The sequence below is a fragment of the Pseudorca crassidens genome, chromosome 3, assembly GCF_039906515.1.
Source record: "Pseudorca crassidens isolate mPseCra1 chromosome 3, mPseCra1.hap1, whole genome shotgun sequence".
In the NCBI taxonomy this organism is placed as follows: Eukaryota; Metazoa; Chordata; class Mammalia; order Artiodactyla; family Delphinidae; genus Pseudorca; species Pseudorca crassidens.
Window position 1 is genome coordinate 145,353,758 of NC_090298.1, and position 18,463 is coordinate 145,372,220.

Sequence of the window (18,463 nt, forward strand, 5' to 3'; positions counted from 1 at the left end):
CACCCTTTTAATGTAGTATTTTAATCCTTTGAAATACAGTTAAATTCATTGATTTCTAGTTGTGTTCCATTTTTAGTTTTCCCCCTCTTGTTGATTTTATTTGTTTGCTTGTTTGAGTATGTGTAATGTTAACATAGTTCTAAAAGTTAGAACTAGGCAAAAAGGTATACTCAGAAGTGTGAGTTAGAACTAGGCAAAAAGGTATACTCAGAAGTGTAACCCTTATTCATTTCTACCTCTTACCCATCTTTCCATTATTTCCATTGCATTTCCACTCACCCTCTGTAAGTAACCAGTACCATTGGTTTCTGATTTATCCTTCTGTTTCCTTTTGTACAAATGAGCTGATACATGTCTGTCTGCTTTCCTTCCTTTTTTTTTGTTGTAGTACTTCTTTTAAATAGTGAAAATTTGGTTCTCCAAATTATATTATACCTTTCAGTGTATTTTTTGGCCTTATAGTGCCTCATCAACAGTACCTACTCAGAATATATTTGTGTAAATACATAGTGATTATACATAACTTGTTTTAGGTGTGGCATTTGATAGACAGTCTCATTACTTTATAGTTATACCATCATGCACAGTGATAACTATGCTCTTAAGATTTTGAATGTCTCATAGAACTCCTTGTTTGAAATGGGCTAGTTTCTTTCCATTGTAGTGCAGGTATTTAATGATCATCATCATTGCAGATATTTAAATGATGTTTTTGTATATCCTCTTATGTAATTCAAACATGTCGGAATTAAAAAGCTTTGAATTTCCAAAGAATAGTAACTTTTTTTTGCTTGATTGTACAGTAAAGCACAGCAATACTTAGAGGGTCTCCCTCTTCCTCCCTCCCTCCCTCCCTCCCTCCCTCCTTCCCCCTCACAACAGCAATAAGAGTTTCTTAGCTTCTTGATCTTGGGGGGCAACTTTCAGTTTGTTTCTTCATTGAGTATGATGTTAGCTGTGAGTTTTCATAAAGACCTTTTATCATGTCACAGAAGTTCCTGTCTATTCCTAGCTTTATGAGTATTTTATCATGAAAGCGTGTTGGGTTTTGTCAGGTGCTTTTTGTCTGCAGTCATAGAGATGATCACGTGGGTTTTTTCCTTTGTTTTTTAATTTTATTTATTTATTTTTGGGCCATGCCATGCAGCTTGCAGGATCTTAGTTCCCCTACCAGGGATTGAACCTGGGCTCATGGCAGTGAGAGTGCTGAGTACTAACCACTGGACCACCAGGGAGTTCCCTCCTTTGTTTTATTAATATGGCATATTACAGTGATTTTCTATGCTGAATCAGTCTTGCATTCATGGGATAAATCCCACTTGGTCGTGGTGCATAATCTTTTTAATATGCTGTTGGATTCAGTTTGCAAGTATTATGTTGAGGATTTTGCATCTGTCTTAAGGATATTGGTCTGTAGGTTTTTTGTATTGTATTTGCCTGGCTTTGGTTAGGGAATGCTGGCTTCATAGAATGAGTTAGAAAGTGTTCCCTCCTCTTCTATTTTTTTGGAAGCATTTGAGAAGAATTGGTGTTAATTCTTCTTTAAATGTTTGGTAAAATGCACCAGTGAAGCCATCTGGTCCTGGGCTTTTCTTTGTTGGGAGGATTTTGGTTATTGATTCAATCTCTTTACTTGTTATAAGTCTGTTGAGATTTTCTATTTCTTCTTAAGTCAGTTTTGATAATTTTGTGTTTCTAGGAACTTGTCCATTTCATCTAGGTTATTTAATTTGTTGGTGTACAACAATTCATAGTATTCTAGTATTCTCTTATATTTTTTATTTCTGTAAGGTCAGTAGTAATATTTGCACTTTCATTTCTGATTTTAATTGTGCCTTCTCTCTTTTATTCTTAGTCAGTCTAGCTAAAGGTTTGTCAGTTTTGTTCATTTTTTAGAAGGACTAGCATTTGGTTTTGTTGAATCTCTGTTGTTTTTCTGTCCTTTATTTTGTTTATCTCCACTCTAATCTTTAATTATACCTTCTTTCTGTTAGCTTTGGGTTTACTTTGCTCTTCCTTAAGGTGTAAAGTTGGGTTATTGATTAAGATCTGTCTTCTTTTTTATTTTTATTTTATTTTTTTTGCGGTACGCGGGCCTCTCACTGTTGTGGCCTCTCCCGTTGCGGAGCACAGGCTCCGGATGCGCAGGCTCAGCGGCCATGGCTCATGGGCCCAGCCACTCCGCGGCATGTGGGATCTTCCCGGACTGGGGCACGAACCTGTGTCCCCTGCATCGGCAGGCGGACTCTCAACCACTGCGCCACCTGGGAAGCCCTGTCTTCTTTTTTAATGTAGATGTTTATAGTTGGAGATTTCCCTCCGAGCACTGTTTTTGGTGCATCCCATGAGGTGATTTATTTATTTATTTATTTATTTATTTATTTATTTATTTATTTGGCCTGTGCTGGTTCTCAGTTGCAGCATGCGGGATCTTCATTGCAGCATGTTTAGTTGTGGCATGCAGGGTCTTTAGTTGTGGCATGCGGGCCTAGTTGCGGCATGTGGACTCTTAGTTGCAGCATGCATGTGAGATCTAGTTCCCTGACCAGGGATCGAACCCAGGCCCCTTGCATTGGGAGCACGGATTCTTACCTACTGGACCACCAGGGAAGATCCTGCATCCCATGAGTTTTTGTATTTGCGTTTTTGTTTTCATTTGTCTTAATGTATTTTCTCATTTTCTTTTTGATATCTTATTTGGTCCATTGGTTGTATAATAGTGTGTTGCTTAATTTCCATATATTTGTGAATTTTCCAGTTTTCTTTCTGTTATTAATTCCTAGCTTTATTCCATTATGGTCAGAGAAGATATGTCGTATGATTTCATCTAAAGTTTATTGAGACTTGTTCTGTGACCTAACTTATTAGTCTGGGCAGAGTGTTCTATATATGTAGACCCTGAACAAGTGGGGTTGATCTGTATATAATTTATAGTTGGTCCTCTGCATCTGTGGCTCCTTCACATCTGTGGATGCAACCAATCATAGGCCATGTAGTACAGAGGTATTTTCTATTGAAAAATATCTGCATAAAAGTAGACCTGAGCATTGAAACCTGTGTTTGAATGCTCGGGTCGACTGTATATATGTATATTAGGTTTAACTGGTTTATAATATTAAGTCCTCTGTTTCTGTACTGATACTCTATCTAGATATTCTGCCCATTATTGAAAATTAGAGTATTGAAGTTTCTAACTATTATTGTAGAACTATTTCTCCCTTTAGTTATGTCAATATTTCCTTCATATATTCTGGAGCTCTGTTGGTATGTGCATATATGTGTGTAATTGTTACGTCTTCCTGATGAATTGACACATTTATTATGAATGTCCTTCTTTGTCTTTGTTAGTAAAAATTTTTGTCTTAAAGTCTATTTTGTCTGATATAAATATAGCCACTCCACTTTTGATAACTGCTTGCATGATATATCTTTTTCCATCCATTTGTTTTCGACTTAAATGTGTTTTTTAATCTAAAATGTCTCTTTGTAGACAGCATGCAGTTAGATTGTGTTTTTTGGTCCATTCTGCAAATTTCAACATTTTGATTGGAATGCTTAATATTTATATTTCATGTAATTACTAGTAAGGTAGGATTTACACCTACCATTTTGCTGTTTTTTTGCTGTATGTCTTATTCCTTTTTACTTACATCCCTGCATTAGTGCCTTCTTTTGTGTTAAATAGATATTTTCTAGCGTATCATTTTAATTCCCTTTAAATTTTTTTTTACTATATATTTTGAGTCATTTTCCTGTTTCTTGCTCTGGGGATTATAATTAATATCTTAATTTATAACAATTCGGTTCTGATTGAAACCAGACTAATTTCAGTAGCATATAAAACTTATACAGGGCTTCCCTGGTGGCGCAGTGGTTGGGAGTCCGCCTGCCGATGCAGGGAACACGGGTTCGTGCCCCGGTCCGGAAAGATCCCACATGCCGCTGAGCCTGCGCGTCCCGAGCCTGTGCTCTGCAAAAAAAAAAAAAAACTTATACAGCTCCATTCCCTCCCACCTTCTTTGGGCTGTTATTGATATACATATTACATCTTTAAATGTTGTATGCTCATCAACACAAATTTTAAATTATTTTTTATACAATTGTCTTTAAAATCAAATAGGAGGAAACAAAGTTACAAAGAAAAAAAATACACATATGCTGTCTTTTATATTGACCTGTGTAATGTTACTGATTTTCTTTTCCTTCCTTCCTCCCTTCCTTCCTCCCTCCCTCCATCCCTCCCTCCCTCTCTCCCTCCTTCCCTCTCTCCCTCCCTCCATCCCTCCCTCCCTCTCTCCCTCCCTCTGTGTGGCATGTGGAATTTTAGTTCCTCGACCAGGGATCAAACCTGTGCCCCCCGCAGTGGAAGCGCGAAGCCCTAACCAAACCACTGGACTGCCAGGGGATTCCTGGTCTTTATTTCTTAATGTGTATTCAAGTTACTGTCTAGTATCCTTTATTTCAGCCTGAAGACTCCCTGTTGTATTTTTTGCAGAGCTGGTCTGCTGCCAACAAATCCTTTCAGTTTTTGCTTATCTGGGAATGTTTTATTTTCTCTTTAATTTTCAAAGGATACTTTTTTCTGGATGTAGAATTCTTGGTTGACACACTCTTCCTTTCATTACTTTTAGTATGTTGTCCCAATGCCTTCTGTCCTCCATGGCTTCTGATAAGAAATCAGTTGTTAAACTTTTTGAGGATGCTTGTATGTGAGGAGTTACTTCTTGTTCTTTCAAGATTCTTTTTTTTTTAATGTTTTTAAAAAAATATTTATTTATTTATTTATTTTGGCTGCACTGGGTCTTAGTTGCAGCATGTGGGGTCTTAGTTGCAGCATGTGGGATCTTCATTGCAGCATGTGCGACCTGTAGTTGCAGCATGTGGGCTCTTGGTTGCAGCATGCGGACTTCTTAGTTGCAGCATGCATGCGGGATCTAGTTCCCCAACCAGTGATAGAACTGGGCCCTCTGCATTGGGAGCGCAGAGTCTTACCCACCGGACCACCAGGGAAGTCCCTCAAGATTCTTTATCTTTGACTTTTGACAGCTTAATTATGATGTGTCTAAGTGGTGATCTCTGAGTTTGTTGAGTTTCTTGCATGTGTAGATTGATCTTTTTCATGAAATATGAGTTTTCAGCCATTATTTCTTCCAATATTCTTTCTACCCCTTTCTCTCCCTTCTTCTAGGACTCTCATTGTGTGTATATTGGTAATCTTTTTTTTTTTTTTTTTTTTTGTGGTACGCGGACCTCTCACTGTTGTGGCCTCTCCCGTCGCGGAGCACAGGCTCCAGACACGCAGGCTCAATGGCCATGGCTCACGGGCCTAGCCACTCCGCGGCATGTGGGATCTTCCCGGACCGGGGCACGAACCCGTGTCCCCTGCATCGGCAGGCGGACTCTCAACCACTGTGCCACCAGGGAAGCCCTATTGGTAATCTTGACAGTGCCCCACTTGAGCTGTTCATTTTTTTTCATTCGTTTTTTCTTTTATGTTCCTCAGACAAGGTCACCTCAGTTGACCTATCTTCAAGTTCACTGATTCTTTCTTCTGCCTGCTCAAATATACTATTGAGCCTTTCTAGTGAATTTTTCATTTGTTATTGTACTTTTCAACTCCCTAATTTAAAAACTAATTTTCATCTCTTTGTTGAGACTTAATTCTCATTGCTTTAGTTCTTTACACATGATTTCCTTCAGGTTTTTGAACATATTTAAAATAGCTGATTTAAAATCTTTGGCTAGTAAGTCCAATGCTTGGGCTTCCTATTCCTCAGTGACAGTTTCTATTATCTGCCTTTTTTCCCATGTGTGGGCCATACTTTCTTGTTTGTTTGCATGCCTCATAATTTTTGGTTGAAAACTAGACGTTTAATATATGGCAACCCCGGAAATCAGATTCTCCCTTCTCCCTCAGGGTTTGTTATTGTTGTTGCTTTTTGTTTACTGACTTTCCTGAACTTATTCTGTAAAGTTTATATTCCTTGTTAGGTGTAGCCAGTGAAATCTCTGCTTAATTAGCTTAGTGGTAAGCTAATGATTGGACAGATTTCCTTAACAGCCTAGAACGAGTAAGTCTCCTATTCTTTGCTGAGTGGCCCTATGTTCATATTAGGGTCTACTTTCAAAACTCAGGCAGTTTCCTTAGCTCTTACTTCCTTTGTGCACAGAGCCTCAATATTCAGTCATAAGTGAGAGTGTAGGACCTTCTCAGGTCTTTCCTGAATGCATGGCCCTGTGTGTACACAATTATATGCGTATGTGTAACCTTTTAGATCCCCAAAAGTATGTCATATTTTCTGGACATCTCATTCTGCAGCTTTGATTAGCTTCTTGGTCTAAATTTTTCATTGCCCCATGCAGGTACAGTGTTAAACAATTGCTGCTGATTGTTTTTGACAAATGCCCCCAGGAAAAGGCTGTTCATACTGGGTTCTCTCTAAGTCAGGTCAAATAAGGACAAGCTTTATGAGTAGTATTTTCTAAAGAACTTTCAGATAGGCCAAAAAATGACAATTCTCTGCAGATGGGGCTTTTAAAGAGTACCAACCCTGTTTTGACCCTTCATGTGGCTGCTGAGTTGGTGACTTTCATTGTATTGCTATCTGTTGGTTTTCAAGGCTACCCTGGAGCTGAGGAGAGGGAGATGGGCCTAGGGTATGCTTAAATACCACATACAGTTTTTTTTTTTTTTTAACCAAAATTCAGCTATTTTTCTTGAATAAGAAAGAATAAATGTTCCCAGGATTGTTGCAGGTCTTTGGTTAATTTCCAAAATACTGAAGAAGTTTATTTTGAGTTTTTGCCAATGTTCTCATTGTATTAATGGAGGAGGAGTTTTTGGAAGTCCTTACTCCTTTTCCGATGATATCACTCAGTTATTGGGTCGGCCAAAAAGTTAGTTCAGGTTTTTCTGTAACATCTTATGGAAAAACCTGAACAAAGTTTTTGGCCAACCCAATTTTTTTTTAAGGCAATATGAATAATAATGTTTTTATTCATGTAGTTATCCATTTCTGGTGCTCCCCATTCCTTTATGTAGATTCATATTTCCATCTGTTATCATTTTATTTCTGCCCAAAGGATTTTTTTTTTTTTTTAATTTTTGGCTGCTTGGAGCTTTGTTGCTGTGCACGGGCTTTCTCTAGTTGTGGTGAGCGGGGGCTGCTCTTCATTGTGGTGTGTGTGCTTCTCATTGCGGTGGCTTCTCTTGTTGCGGAGCACAAGCTCTAGGCATGCGGGCTTCAGTAGTTGTGGCATGCAGGCTCAGTAGTTGTGGCTCACAGGCTCTAGAGCACAGGCTCAGTAGTTGTGGCGCACAGGCTTAGTTGCTCCGTGGCATGTGGGATCTTCCTGGACCAGGGATTGAACCTGTGTCTCCTGCATTGGTAGGTGGATTCTTAACCACTGTGCCACCAGGGAAGTCCCCAAAAGACTTCTGATATTTCCTGTGGTACAGGTATGTAGGTGATGAATTCTTTCAGTTCTTATATGATTGATAAGATCTTTAAGTCTGCATCTCTGCATCTATGTTTATGAGGCATAGTTGTTGATAGTTTTCTTATATTTGTCTGGTGTTGTTATCAGTGCAGTCATGGCCTCATAAATTGACTTAGTGTTCCCTTCTCTTTTGTTTTCTGAAAGTGATTGTGAGTAATTAGTATTATCTCTTCCTTGTATGTTGATAGAATTCAGTAGTGAAACCATTTGGACTTGGACTTTTCTTTGTTGCAACAATGCAATGTCTTTAGTATATAGACAGCTAGTATATACAGAGCTAGTCAAGTAATTGTTTTCTTCGTGAATAGATAGATATTCCTTTGTTATCGCTTTAGTATCTGTTGGGTCTATAGTGATATTACCTCTTTCATTCCTGATATTGGTAGTATTTGTCTTCTTTTTTTCTTGATCAGTCTAGGTAGAGATTTATCAGTTTGATATTTTTAAAGAATCAGCTTTTGCTTTTATGATTTTTCTGTATTTTTCTGTTTTCAATTTCTTTGGTTTCTGCTCTTTATTATTTTCTTTCTTAAGGTTACTTTGAGTTTAATTTGTTCTTTTAGTCTTAAGGTAGAAGCCTACTTTATTGATTTGAGACTTTTCTAATAGAAGCATTTTAATGCTATAAGTTTTTGTCTGAGCAGTGTTTTTTAGCAGCATCCTAGAGTTTTTTCTTTTTTTAAGAAAAAAATTTATTTATTTATATATTTTTGGCTGAGTTGGGTCTTCATTGCTGTGCACAGGCTTTCTCTAGTTGCGGCAAGCGGGGACTACTCTTCGTTGCGGTGCTTGGGCTTCTCACTGCAGTGGCTTCTCTTGTTGCGGAGCACGGACTCTAGGTGTGCGGGCTTCAGCAGTTGTGGCATGCGGGCTCAGTAGCTGTGGCGCATGGGCTTAACTGCTCCGCGGCATGTGGGATCTTCCCGGACCAGGGCTCGAACCCGTGTCCCCTGCATTGGCAGGCAGCTTCGTAACCACTGTGCCGCCAGGGAAGTCCATCCTAGAGTTTTGATATATTGTATTTTCATTTTCATTCCATTCAAGTTATTTTCTAATTTCCCTTTGACTCATGATTTATTTATATGTGTATTATTTAATTTATAGTTATTTGGGGATTTTCCATGTATCTTTATGTTATTAATTTCTAATTTAATTTAATTATGGTTGTAGAGCATACTTTGTATGACTTCTTTTAAGGTTTGTATAATCTGTCTTGGTGAATGGCCTGTATATACACTTGGTAAGAATGTATGTTCTCTTTTGTTGGGTGGGGTTTCCTATCAGTGTCATTTAAGTCAAGTTTGTTGATAATGTTCAGGTCTTCTGTATTCTTGCTGATTTTCTGGCTTATTGTTCTATAAGTTACTAATAGAAGAATTTAAAATATTTAAGTATAATTTTAGGATGGTCTGTTTCTCCTTTAATTCGGTTTTTTCTTCATGCACTTTGAAACCCTATTGTTAGGTGCATACATATTTATGATGTTATATCTTCTTGGTAAATTGGCTGTTTTTTAAAAAAATTCTTATTTATTTATTTACTTATGGCTGTGTTGGGTCTTCGTTGCTGTGCATGGGCTTTCTCTAGTTGCTGCGAGTGGGGGCTACTCTTTGTTGCGGTGTGCAGGCTTCTCATTGCAGTGACTTCTCTTGTTGCGGAGCACGGGCTCTAGGCACACAGGCTTCAGTAGTTGTGGCGCACAGGCTTAGCTGCTCTGTGACATGTGGGATCTTCCCGGCCTGGGGCTTGAATCCATGTCCCCTGCATTGGCAGGCAGATTCTTAACCACTTTGCCACCAGGGAAGCCCAAAATTGGCTGTTTCATAATTATTTAATGTTCTTTTAAAATGTTATTGCTGATTTATTAATTCTTTGTTCCAAATAAGCACTATCCCACAGATGAGAGTTTAAGTAATAACTGTTCAATACTTCTGTTGCTTTTGTTTTGAGTTTTCCAGATCTCCCTTCAGTTGTTGTGTTCTAAATTGTAGATGGTCCCAACAAGCTTCAGTGCTCAGGGTTGGCGTTGGAATCTGGATATGGGAATATATGAGGATTAGGTATGTGCCTAAAAGCCATACCTAAAGAGGACTCTGAAACTGGGAGTTTGAGTAGCAAGGATTCAGCTTCTGATTTATATGCTTTGTATCTTAAATGTATAATTCCTTTATCTTTTATTAAAATCAAATATGGGGAGCTTCAACAGTTGTGTAAACATAATGGTAAATGAGTACACATGTACTTTCCATGTAAATTTGTAGCCAACGTTTTGCTGTATTCACATTTTTTCTCTCTTTTGTATGTGTGTATATGTATGTTTTGTATATATATATACAGGCACACTCCCCATTTTAACAGCTGAACCAATGAAAGTTGTAGACATTGTAACACTTCTAAAAATTTCAGCATGCCTCTACTTCATGAATAAGACTATTTTGCTGTGTCATTACAAAATTTTTTTCTTTCTTTATTTTGGCTGCGTTGGATCTTCGTTGCTGCACGCAGGCTTTCTCTACTTGGCGAATGGGGGCTACTCTTTGTTCTGGTGTGCAGGCTTCTCATTGTGGTGGCTTCTCTTGTTCCGGAGCGCGGGCTCTAGGCATGTGGGCTCAGTAGTTGTGGCTCATGGGCTCTAGAGTGCAGGCTCAGTAGTTGTGGCGCATGGGCTTAGTTGCTCCGTGGCATGTGGGATCTTCCCGGACCAGGGCTCAAACCCGTGTCCCCTGCATTGGCAGGCGGATTCTTAACCACTGTGCCACCAAGGAATTCCCCTAGGAAAATGTTAAAGTAATTTCTTAATGACATCTATTATCTATTCTTATTTAGATTTATCTAGTTGTCCCAGATTATCTTTTATAACTTTTTTCCATACCGGGTTTCAACCAAAGTTCATATTTTGTCTCATTTGGTGTAGACCAGTGTTTCTCAACTGGGGACAGTTTTACCCTCCAGGGGATGTTTGGCAATGTCTGAAAATGTTTTAACTTTTTCCTTTAGTCTTTGTATTTCCTATAAATGAGAAGTTAGGTTTAGAAGTTTAATTAGAGTCAAGTTAAACATTTTGGGTAAGAACACTTCATTTTTATTCTGTTTACTTCATATTGCAGCACATCAGGAGACTAAGTTTGGTCACTTGGTTAAGGTAATGAATGTCAGGTATCTACAGTGTAATTTCTCCTTAGCAGTTCACAATATTTTGGGGTGATCCTCTGACACCCTGCGTATTCTGTTACCCATGATGCTTTAGTATATTTATCGATAATCCTTACCTGAATCAGTTATGGGGTTCTAAAGAATGATTCTTTTAAATATGTCATTCTTTTCTTTGTTTATTACCAGCATTTGTCAGTAAGAAAGAACCTTTCTTCTTATTTTTCTCTTTTATTTAATTTTTAAAATTTTTATTCATTTAATTTTATTTATTTTTGGCTGTATTGGGTCTTTGTTGCTGTGTGCAGGCTTTCTCTAGTTGTGGTGAGAGGGGGCTACTCTTCGTTGCGGTGCACAGGCTTCTCATTGCTGTGACTTCTCTTTGTTGTGGAGCATGGGCTCTAGGCGCATGGGCTTCAGTAGTTGTGGCACGTAGGCTCAGTAGTTGTGGCACGTAGGCTCAGTAGTTGTGGCTCGCAGGCTCTAGAGCACAAGCTCAGTAGTTGTGGCACACAGGCTTAGTTGCTCCACGGCATGTGGGATCTTCCTGGACCAGTGATCACACACGTGTCCCTTGCATTGGCAGGTGGATTCTTAACCATTGCACCACCAGGGAAGTCCCCTGTATGTATTTTAGTATCAACTCATCTAGCATGAGAAAAAGTTCTGAAAAAATTATTTTCACTGGAATCATGTTAAATGTAGGTGTTAACTTTAGAAGGATTGACATTTTTATAATGTTGAAGTTCAAGTACAAGAGATGTCTTCATTTTGTTCAAGTCTACTTTTGCATCTTTCATGGGTTTTAAAAAAGTTTTCCTGAGTTGTTGCATTCCGAGTATTATATCTTTTATGTTTCTATTATAAACAGCACCTTTTCATCCATTGCATCTTCTAGCTGGGTATTTTATGTATATAAGAAGGCCTACATTTTATATCCTGTTACTATGTTAATTTCTTTTATCATTTCATTTTAGCACTGATTTTCTTGTATTTTCCAGTCATACCCATCATATCATTTGCAGTTAGAGACGGTTTTCTTCCTTTCTGGTTCTTATACTTCTAATTGTTTTGTTCTGTCTGCTTGTGCTGGCTAGTACTTTCAACACAGTGTTAGATAGTAGTGGAAATTGTGGGCATCCTTGACTTGTGTGTGCTTCCCTCCCCCAAACTGCCCGTAAATTGAGAGAAGAAAAGGTCCCTGCATTCCAAAGAATCTAATGCTGGATAAAGCCATTCCCCACCTCCCTACCCCTCAGTAGAATGAACCATCTGAAAGTTTAATGTATTACTTAAAAGGTACAGTGTGCTGGTGTTAGGTGACCGTATTCTTAGTCCCAATTTTATGTAATGTTGCCCTTTTTAATAACGTTGTTTTGTGTGTGTGATTTAATTGTATGTTTTTCTAACATTTCTAATAAGACTCATCCATTAAAAAAGTCTTTGAAACATTATGTTGCAGTTAGGCTCTCCTTTTGCCTGTTTGTATGCTCAGACCATTGGTAAGTAGACTTACACTCTGAGAAACAGGGCCAGGAAGTCGATATGAGGTCATTATGTTGATTTTTTTTCCCCCTCAATAAAGGTAGCTCAAACAACATTAGAAATTATTATATGCCTTTAAAATTATGCTCTAGTTGCTTAATTTTTATAAGCTTTAGGGTAGAAGTACAATCAAAGTTCTCATTTCTATTTAGTATTAAATTGTAGCATAAAAAAATGATGTATCTAAGTTACTTAAGTAAGTATGCATACATGTGATCTTTAGTGCCTAATGTGGTATAGATGCTGAGTACTTTGTAAGTTGAAGCTGACAGGCCAGAAAACTGCATTACCTCTTTCCTTATATGATTCTTCTTCGGTGAGTATATCTCCAAAGAAATGAATTAGGTGGTAAATTGGATGGAGTTGGGGAGCTGGTGCTGCTTGGTTAGCTTTTCCTTTGTCGTACCAGAGACATTCCATTGGTCATAATGAAGCCCGTGAAAGATGGATGAGTGATACTAGAAAAACAGCTCAACACATGCTTTATTTTGAGTGAACCTTCATAATTGATTTGGTTTGTAAAAGAAAACATACTTCTCAGCTCTGGTAAGACATGGAGTGCTATAATGCAAAGAGAGCTCTGGCCTTTGAATCTAGTCATCTGGGTTCTAGTCTTGGCTCTTTTTGACCTTGAGCAAGTCATTTATCCTCGTTAGGTCTTCTGTCAAATAGTAAGTTTGCTCAAACCATCTAAGGTCTCTTCCACCTCTAAATTCTCAGACAGTAGAGCAGATATGGGTTTGGTATTGACTGTTGGCATGTTGATGCTCGTATTTTAGGCATTTTAAGCCCCATATCCCTATTTATTTTGGCAGTTAGTTGCCTTAGGGAATATATGTATGCGTATGTGTATATATAGTGTATTCTAAATTTACGTGAGAATAAAATATTTTACAACTATCCTTTTAAGCTAGCACAATCTGTTACAGAAGGGTTCTGTAGGATCTATTCTTAACTCTTGAAGTGACAGAAAAATTTCCCTTTCATTTTCACGATTTTAAGACTCTATAATCAATCTAAAATAGGTGCGTTATCCGAGTTCTATTCCGTGTTGCTTTAAAGTCTTCAGAATTCTTCTGAACAACATTTTTCCCTTTGATTGTGATCTTTTTAAATATTCAGGTTTTTTTTACCTGAATGTTGTGTTAGGAAAACTCTTTGAGTTTTCAGTCTGTTAAAGCTATTATTTCTTGAGTCATATTGTGATATCTACAGTACCTGTGCATTAATGGCCTCTCCTTACTTCATTTGAAGAGTCCCGATATTAAATCAGTTTTCAAAAGAGGAACCAAAGGCAGGAAAACAATTACAAACATACTTCACTTCAGAGATCATTGTTTTTTACCAATAAAATGTCAAAATGAGTTGCAAAAAGCATTCAGTTGTGGAGTAAAAATATTTAAGATTGTGTTTCTTATCGATATTTAGCTCTGAGAAGCAAATCTTTCTTGGGGTTTTTACATGTTAGATCTATTTATTTGTCACATCTTTGGGAAGAAATGTTGAAAGGTTACAAGGAAAGAGAAGATAAGGCGTAGATGAATGTTATCAAGAGGCTTCTGAGAAGGGTGAGTTTTTGGCAAAGTTTTGAAAGTAAATGTGTATTGATAGGGAAAAAAGGGTGTTTTCTGAAATAACTTAGTTTTTTTAAAAAAAATTAATTTCTTTATTAATCTTTTGTTTCTTTTTTTCGGTAAGGAAAAATTAAGGAAGGTACTTTGTTTTATGGTCTCAGAATGTCAGGTTCTGTTCAGAAATCATGAAAAGAAAAAAGACTTAGTCTGTATATTTTTGCAAAAATGTTTGAAGATTTAAAAATTCATATATACTTCCAAAGTTATTTTTATTTAACAAGCACTTACTGTAGTTTTATTATATATCTATCATTATTGTAAGTGCTATACAGTGTTAATTTATTAAATCCTCATAACAACCCTAAATGTTTTCATGAAGATAAATATTTCAGGATGATAGTTTAAATGCTTTTGCTAAATTTTCATGTTTTTCCCCAGTTTATTTAACAAAAGTAATAACTTAGACGATAAACCACATTTAGTTTAACACGAAACTTTTCTTTTTTTTTTTTTGCGGCACGCGGGCCTCTCATTGTTGTGGCCTCTCCTGTTGCGGAGCACAGGCTCCGGACGCACGGGCTCAGCAGCCATGGCTCACGGGCCTAGCCGCTCCGCGGCACGTGGGATCTTCCCGGACCGGGGCACGAACCTGCGTTCCCTGCATTGGCAGGTGGACTCTCAATCACTGCGCCACCAGGGAAGCCCTAACATGAAGCTTTTAACCTCATATTTTGTCGTGAAAATTCTGTACTGCTTAGTGGTTTCATTAAAATATTTTATGTTGCAAAGATTTAAGTATTTTTTTTAATATTTATTTATTTGGTTGTGCTGGGTTTTAGCTGTGGCACGTGGGCTCCTTAGTTGCGGCATGCATGTGGGATCTAGTTCCCTGACCAGGGCTCGAACCTGGGCTCCCTGCATTGGAAGCACAGAGTCCTAACCAATGTGCCACCAGGGAAATCCCAAGACTTAAGTATTTTTATAGTGGACATTTGATAGGCAGATATTCTCCATTACAGATGTTTGTGATATAGGGAAAGCAGAGACATAGGCAGAAGTAAAAGTAAGCTTTACTTACATGTCACAAGCATTCATTTTGTCTTATTTACTTTTACACAAAGTAATTACTTTGGAACTGTTGACAGCATACAGATTTGAAAATGCATTTAGAGTAATGATTATCCCTAAGCAGCATAATGTATCATTTATACTTTTTTAAAAAAAATTTATTTATTTAGTTTTGGCTGCGTTGGATCTTCGTTGCTGCACGCGGGCTTTCTCTAGTTGCGGTGAGTAGGGGCTGCTCTTCGTTGTGGTGCACGGGCTTCTCATTGCAGTGGCTTTTCTTGTTGCTGAGCATGGGCTCTAGGTGCACGGGTTTCAGTAGTTGTGGCACGTGGGCTCAGTAGTTGTGACTCGCAGGCTCTAGAGCGCCGGCTCAGCAGTTGTGGCGCATGGGCTTAGTTGTTCCGCGGCACTTGGAATCTTCCCGGACCAGGGCTCGGACCTGTGTCCCCTGCATTGGCAGGCGGATTCTTAAGCACTGTGCCACCAGGGAAGTCCCATTTATACTTTTTATTTGACTTTATTCTTATGCCTTCTACAGGTGAGGGGAGATAAAATAAAGCTGTCATATTTGTAAGGAAGGTGCTTTTACTTTTTCCAAAGTATCTTCTACCTTTACTGTGAGCTAGTTTTTCTGTTGGGTTCTTCTCTTTGAGGACCTTTCAGTTTCCTTTGCTTAAGTACCGAGATCGTGGAGGTTTTGTTGTTGTCTTTGCCTTTGCGTTGCGATTCTCCCACGATTACAGTTATATCAACTTTCTCTCTGGTACACTTAATACATATGATAGACAATTAGACAATAGACAATTGTCTAATAGACATTAGACAATTCTCTGGAACTCTTCAAGTAGACATGAAATTTTATTCAAATAGGTATTTATTTGAGTATTGAATTAGCTACCTATTCAAATAGGTATCTACTTGTGATGTCTTATCTTCCACTCCCTGCTCAGTAAACTAATAGTGAATGTTGTCTCTAAACTGTTTCTGACTCATCTAAAGGTTAATATAGCAGAAAATAAAATTTACCTTTAATTTTACCTTGTTGGTGGAATCAGTAGGGGGTGGAATGTGATTATCTGACATATTCTGAACACCTTTGGGTGTTCTGAAGGTGAGGGGATGAGACCTGATGTGCTGCCTTGAAATAAGGTGGCCAGATTGGGTGAAGAGAGCATGGTTTACTCCAAGTGTCAGACCAGATACACTTTGCAGCATGAATTGGTCCCGTCATCTTGAAATATAGCCTGGTATAGGATGTAGAGATTGCCTAGGGGCTAGAGTTATTTTGTTTTATTTCTGTTATGAATAACTCAAATTTCATCTGACCCTGGGCCAGCGAGGGAATGGTTGATATCAGGGATTCTTTAGAACCATTTTGAGAGTAATTTCTTTTAAATTAGTATTCTTCCTGCAATTAAATATAGAACATTGAATTTTGATATACACCCTCTCCCTCCTACCCACTCTGTCATTTATTTCACACCCACTCTTACCCAACACTCCATGGAGCTTCAGTTTTCTTTTTACCTGTTCTTCTGTTTAACCATTTCTTATCTGTGGCTCTGTGTAAGATAAGAATGTCTCTGTATGTCAGTATGAGATCAGTGGTCATATGCCAGGTAAGTATCTGGGTGCAAAGAAGCTGCATCAGACTCGTTATAGCACTACTACTACATTCTCTAAGGAGCCACGCTGCCACTTAGAGCAAAAAAGGAGTGGACTCTTACCCTCTTTTTTCTTCTCCTCTTGGATTAAAACTAGAGTAGGGTGTTGTAGTTCTTCTCCTTGTGGTTGGGCACTTCTCCTTTGGCCTAGTATCAAGGATCGCCTGTTCCAATCCTGGTCCCTCTAAAGAGTAAAGCACTACCTCTCGCCCTCATCCCTTTCTAAATTAGCTTCTATATTTGAGTTTCAGGGAAAGATACTTACAGTTCCTTAGACTCATGTCCAGAACAGGGTGCTAGAGGAAGCTTTTCTATGATCAGGTTTCCTTGTGGATCTGGTGGTTTGGCTGTTCTTCCTTTGGATACCACAAAGTAGTCTTTTCCCTCTTTGAGATTTCTCAGTTCCTGCTTTCCGGCTTCATATGTTCAAGGGTCCTGAGATTCAAGGACCCTTGGACATATGCCATTTGGTTTCTCCTAGTATCTCACCTCTCTTTTATGCTATCCTTTGACTCCTTTTAAATTCTGCCACTGCTGTCTGATGGAACACTTACTACGATTTTTCTAGATAATTTAAAAAATTCTCAGGCTTCCCTGGTGGCGCAGTGGTTGAGAGTCCGCCTGCCGATGCAGGGGACACGGGTTCGTGCCCCGGTCCGGGAGGATCCCACATGCCGCGGAGCGGCTGGGCCCATGAGCCATGGCCGCTGAGCCTGCGCGCCTGGAGCCTGTGCTCCGCAACGGGAGAGGCCACAACAGTGAGAGACCTGTGTACCGCAAAAAACAAACAAAAATTCTCCTTTGGAGAAGGCAGACTGAATGGAAAAGAGCTACTAACTTGTCACTGGAAGATTTGAGTAGAGCTACCTAATATCTCCATTTGCTCTTGTGGATCTAAAATAAAATAGGTTAAGGGAATTCAGAATGCAAGAGTTAGCTAGTGGGCCAACTTTCCAGCTATAATTTTGATGAAAGAACCAAAGAAGAATGGCCAGATAGCTATTAAAACATCTTTTATAAATTTTGGTTTTGATGTCAGCCTTTTATTTTTCTTCTCAGTCGCTTTAGGTCGTAACCAGCCTTTGAAAAAGGAGAAACCCAAATGGAAAAGTGATTATCCCATGACAGATGGACAACTACGCAGCAAGAGAGATGAATTTTGGGATACTGCACCAGCTTTTGAAGGCCGTAAAGAGATTTGGGATGCCTTGAAGGCTGCAGCACATGCTTTTGAAAACAATGATCATGAACTGGCACAGGCAATCATTGATGGTGCGAACATAACGTTACCACATGGTAGGTTTGGTTGTTGTCAAGGACAAAGTGGAACATCATCAGCTCCTTTCTAATGGCAAGAAACCAAATGGGAAGTGTTCATTTTCCTGCTATGCATTATTCTAAATTTTTTTTTTTTTTAATGTAGCAAAGAGGAACATTCCTCTTTGCTTCTTGTATATCTTTTAGCTGGAGATGGGTTTACTCTGTGTGTGTGTGTATGTGTATTTTTTAATATCAAGAAAGAGAACACTTGATAAACCTGTATTTTCTAACTTCCGTCTAATCTAGTTCTCCATCAAGGCCTGCCCCCGGCCCCAATCTTCTAGAGCTTCTAGTTCACTGGTTTCCTGCTAGCACTAGAGAGGTAGTCTCAAGTTTAGATCTCAGAAGCCATGGAGACTCAGTGGACACACCTTTAGTCATTATCCTTTCTCATTAAGTCTGTTTTTAACATAATGAGCAAACCTAAACTTAGAAGTGAGTCTCACATATTCTTAAGGACAGTTTTCTATGACTGTATCCCTGAGCTTTATTAGAAACCTCTCTCCTTTGCTTAGGAATGTGACTCTAACGACCACCATAAGCTTTGAATGTTTCCAGGGACACATGTATGCTGGATGCATGCATATCCTCATGTTTAGTCTCCTTGATTAGAAACAAAGAAGTTTCATGCTATACTAAGAT

General features: G+C 38.6%; 1 protein-coding gene across 5 annotated transcripts in view; it reads left to right on the forward strand.

Moving 5' to 3' along the window:
- UBTD2 (ubiquitin domain containing 2) overlaps positions 1-18,463 on the forward strand; it is a 57,339-nt gene that overhangs the window by 21,874 nt on the left and 17,002 nt on the right. For 4 of the 5 annotated variants that reach the window (XM_067732863.1, XM_067732864.1, XM_067732861.1 and 1 more), the window contains one exon: positions 17,561-17,797. In XM_067732863.1, coding sequence (XP_067588964.1) covers positions 17,623-17,797 — 175 coding nt within the window. In that variant the 5' untranslated portion in view covers positions 17,561-17,622. Of the gene's footprint in view, positions 1-15,007; positions 15,059-17,560; positions 17,798-18,463 lie in introns of all 5 variants that reach the window. The other variant, XM_067732860.1, reaches the window with a different exon arrangement.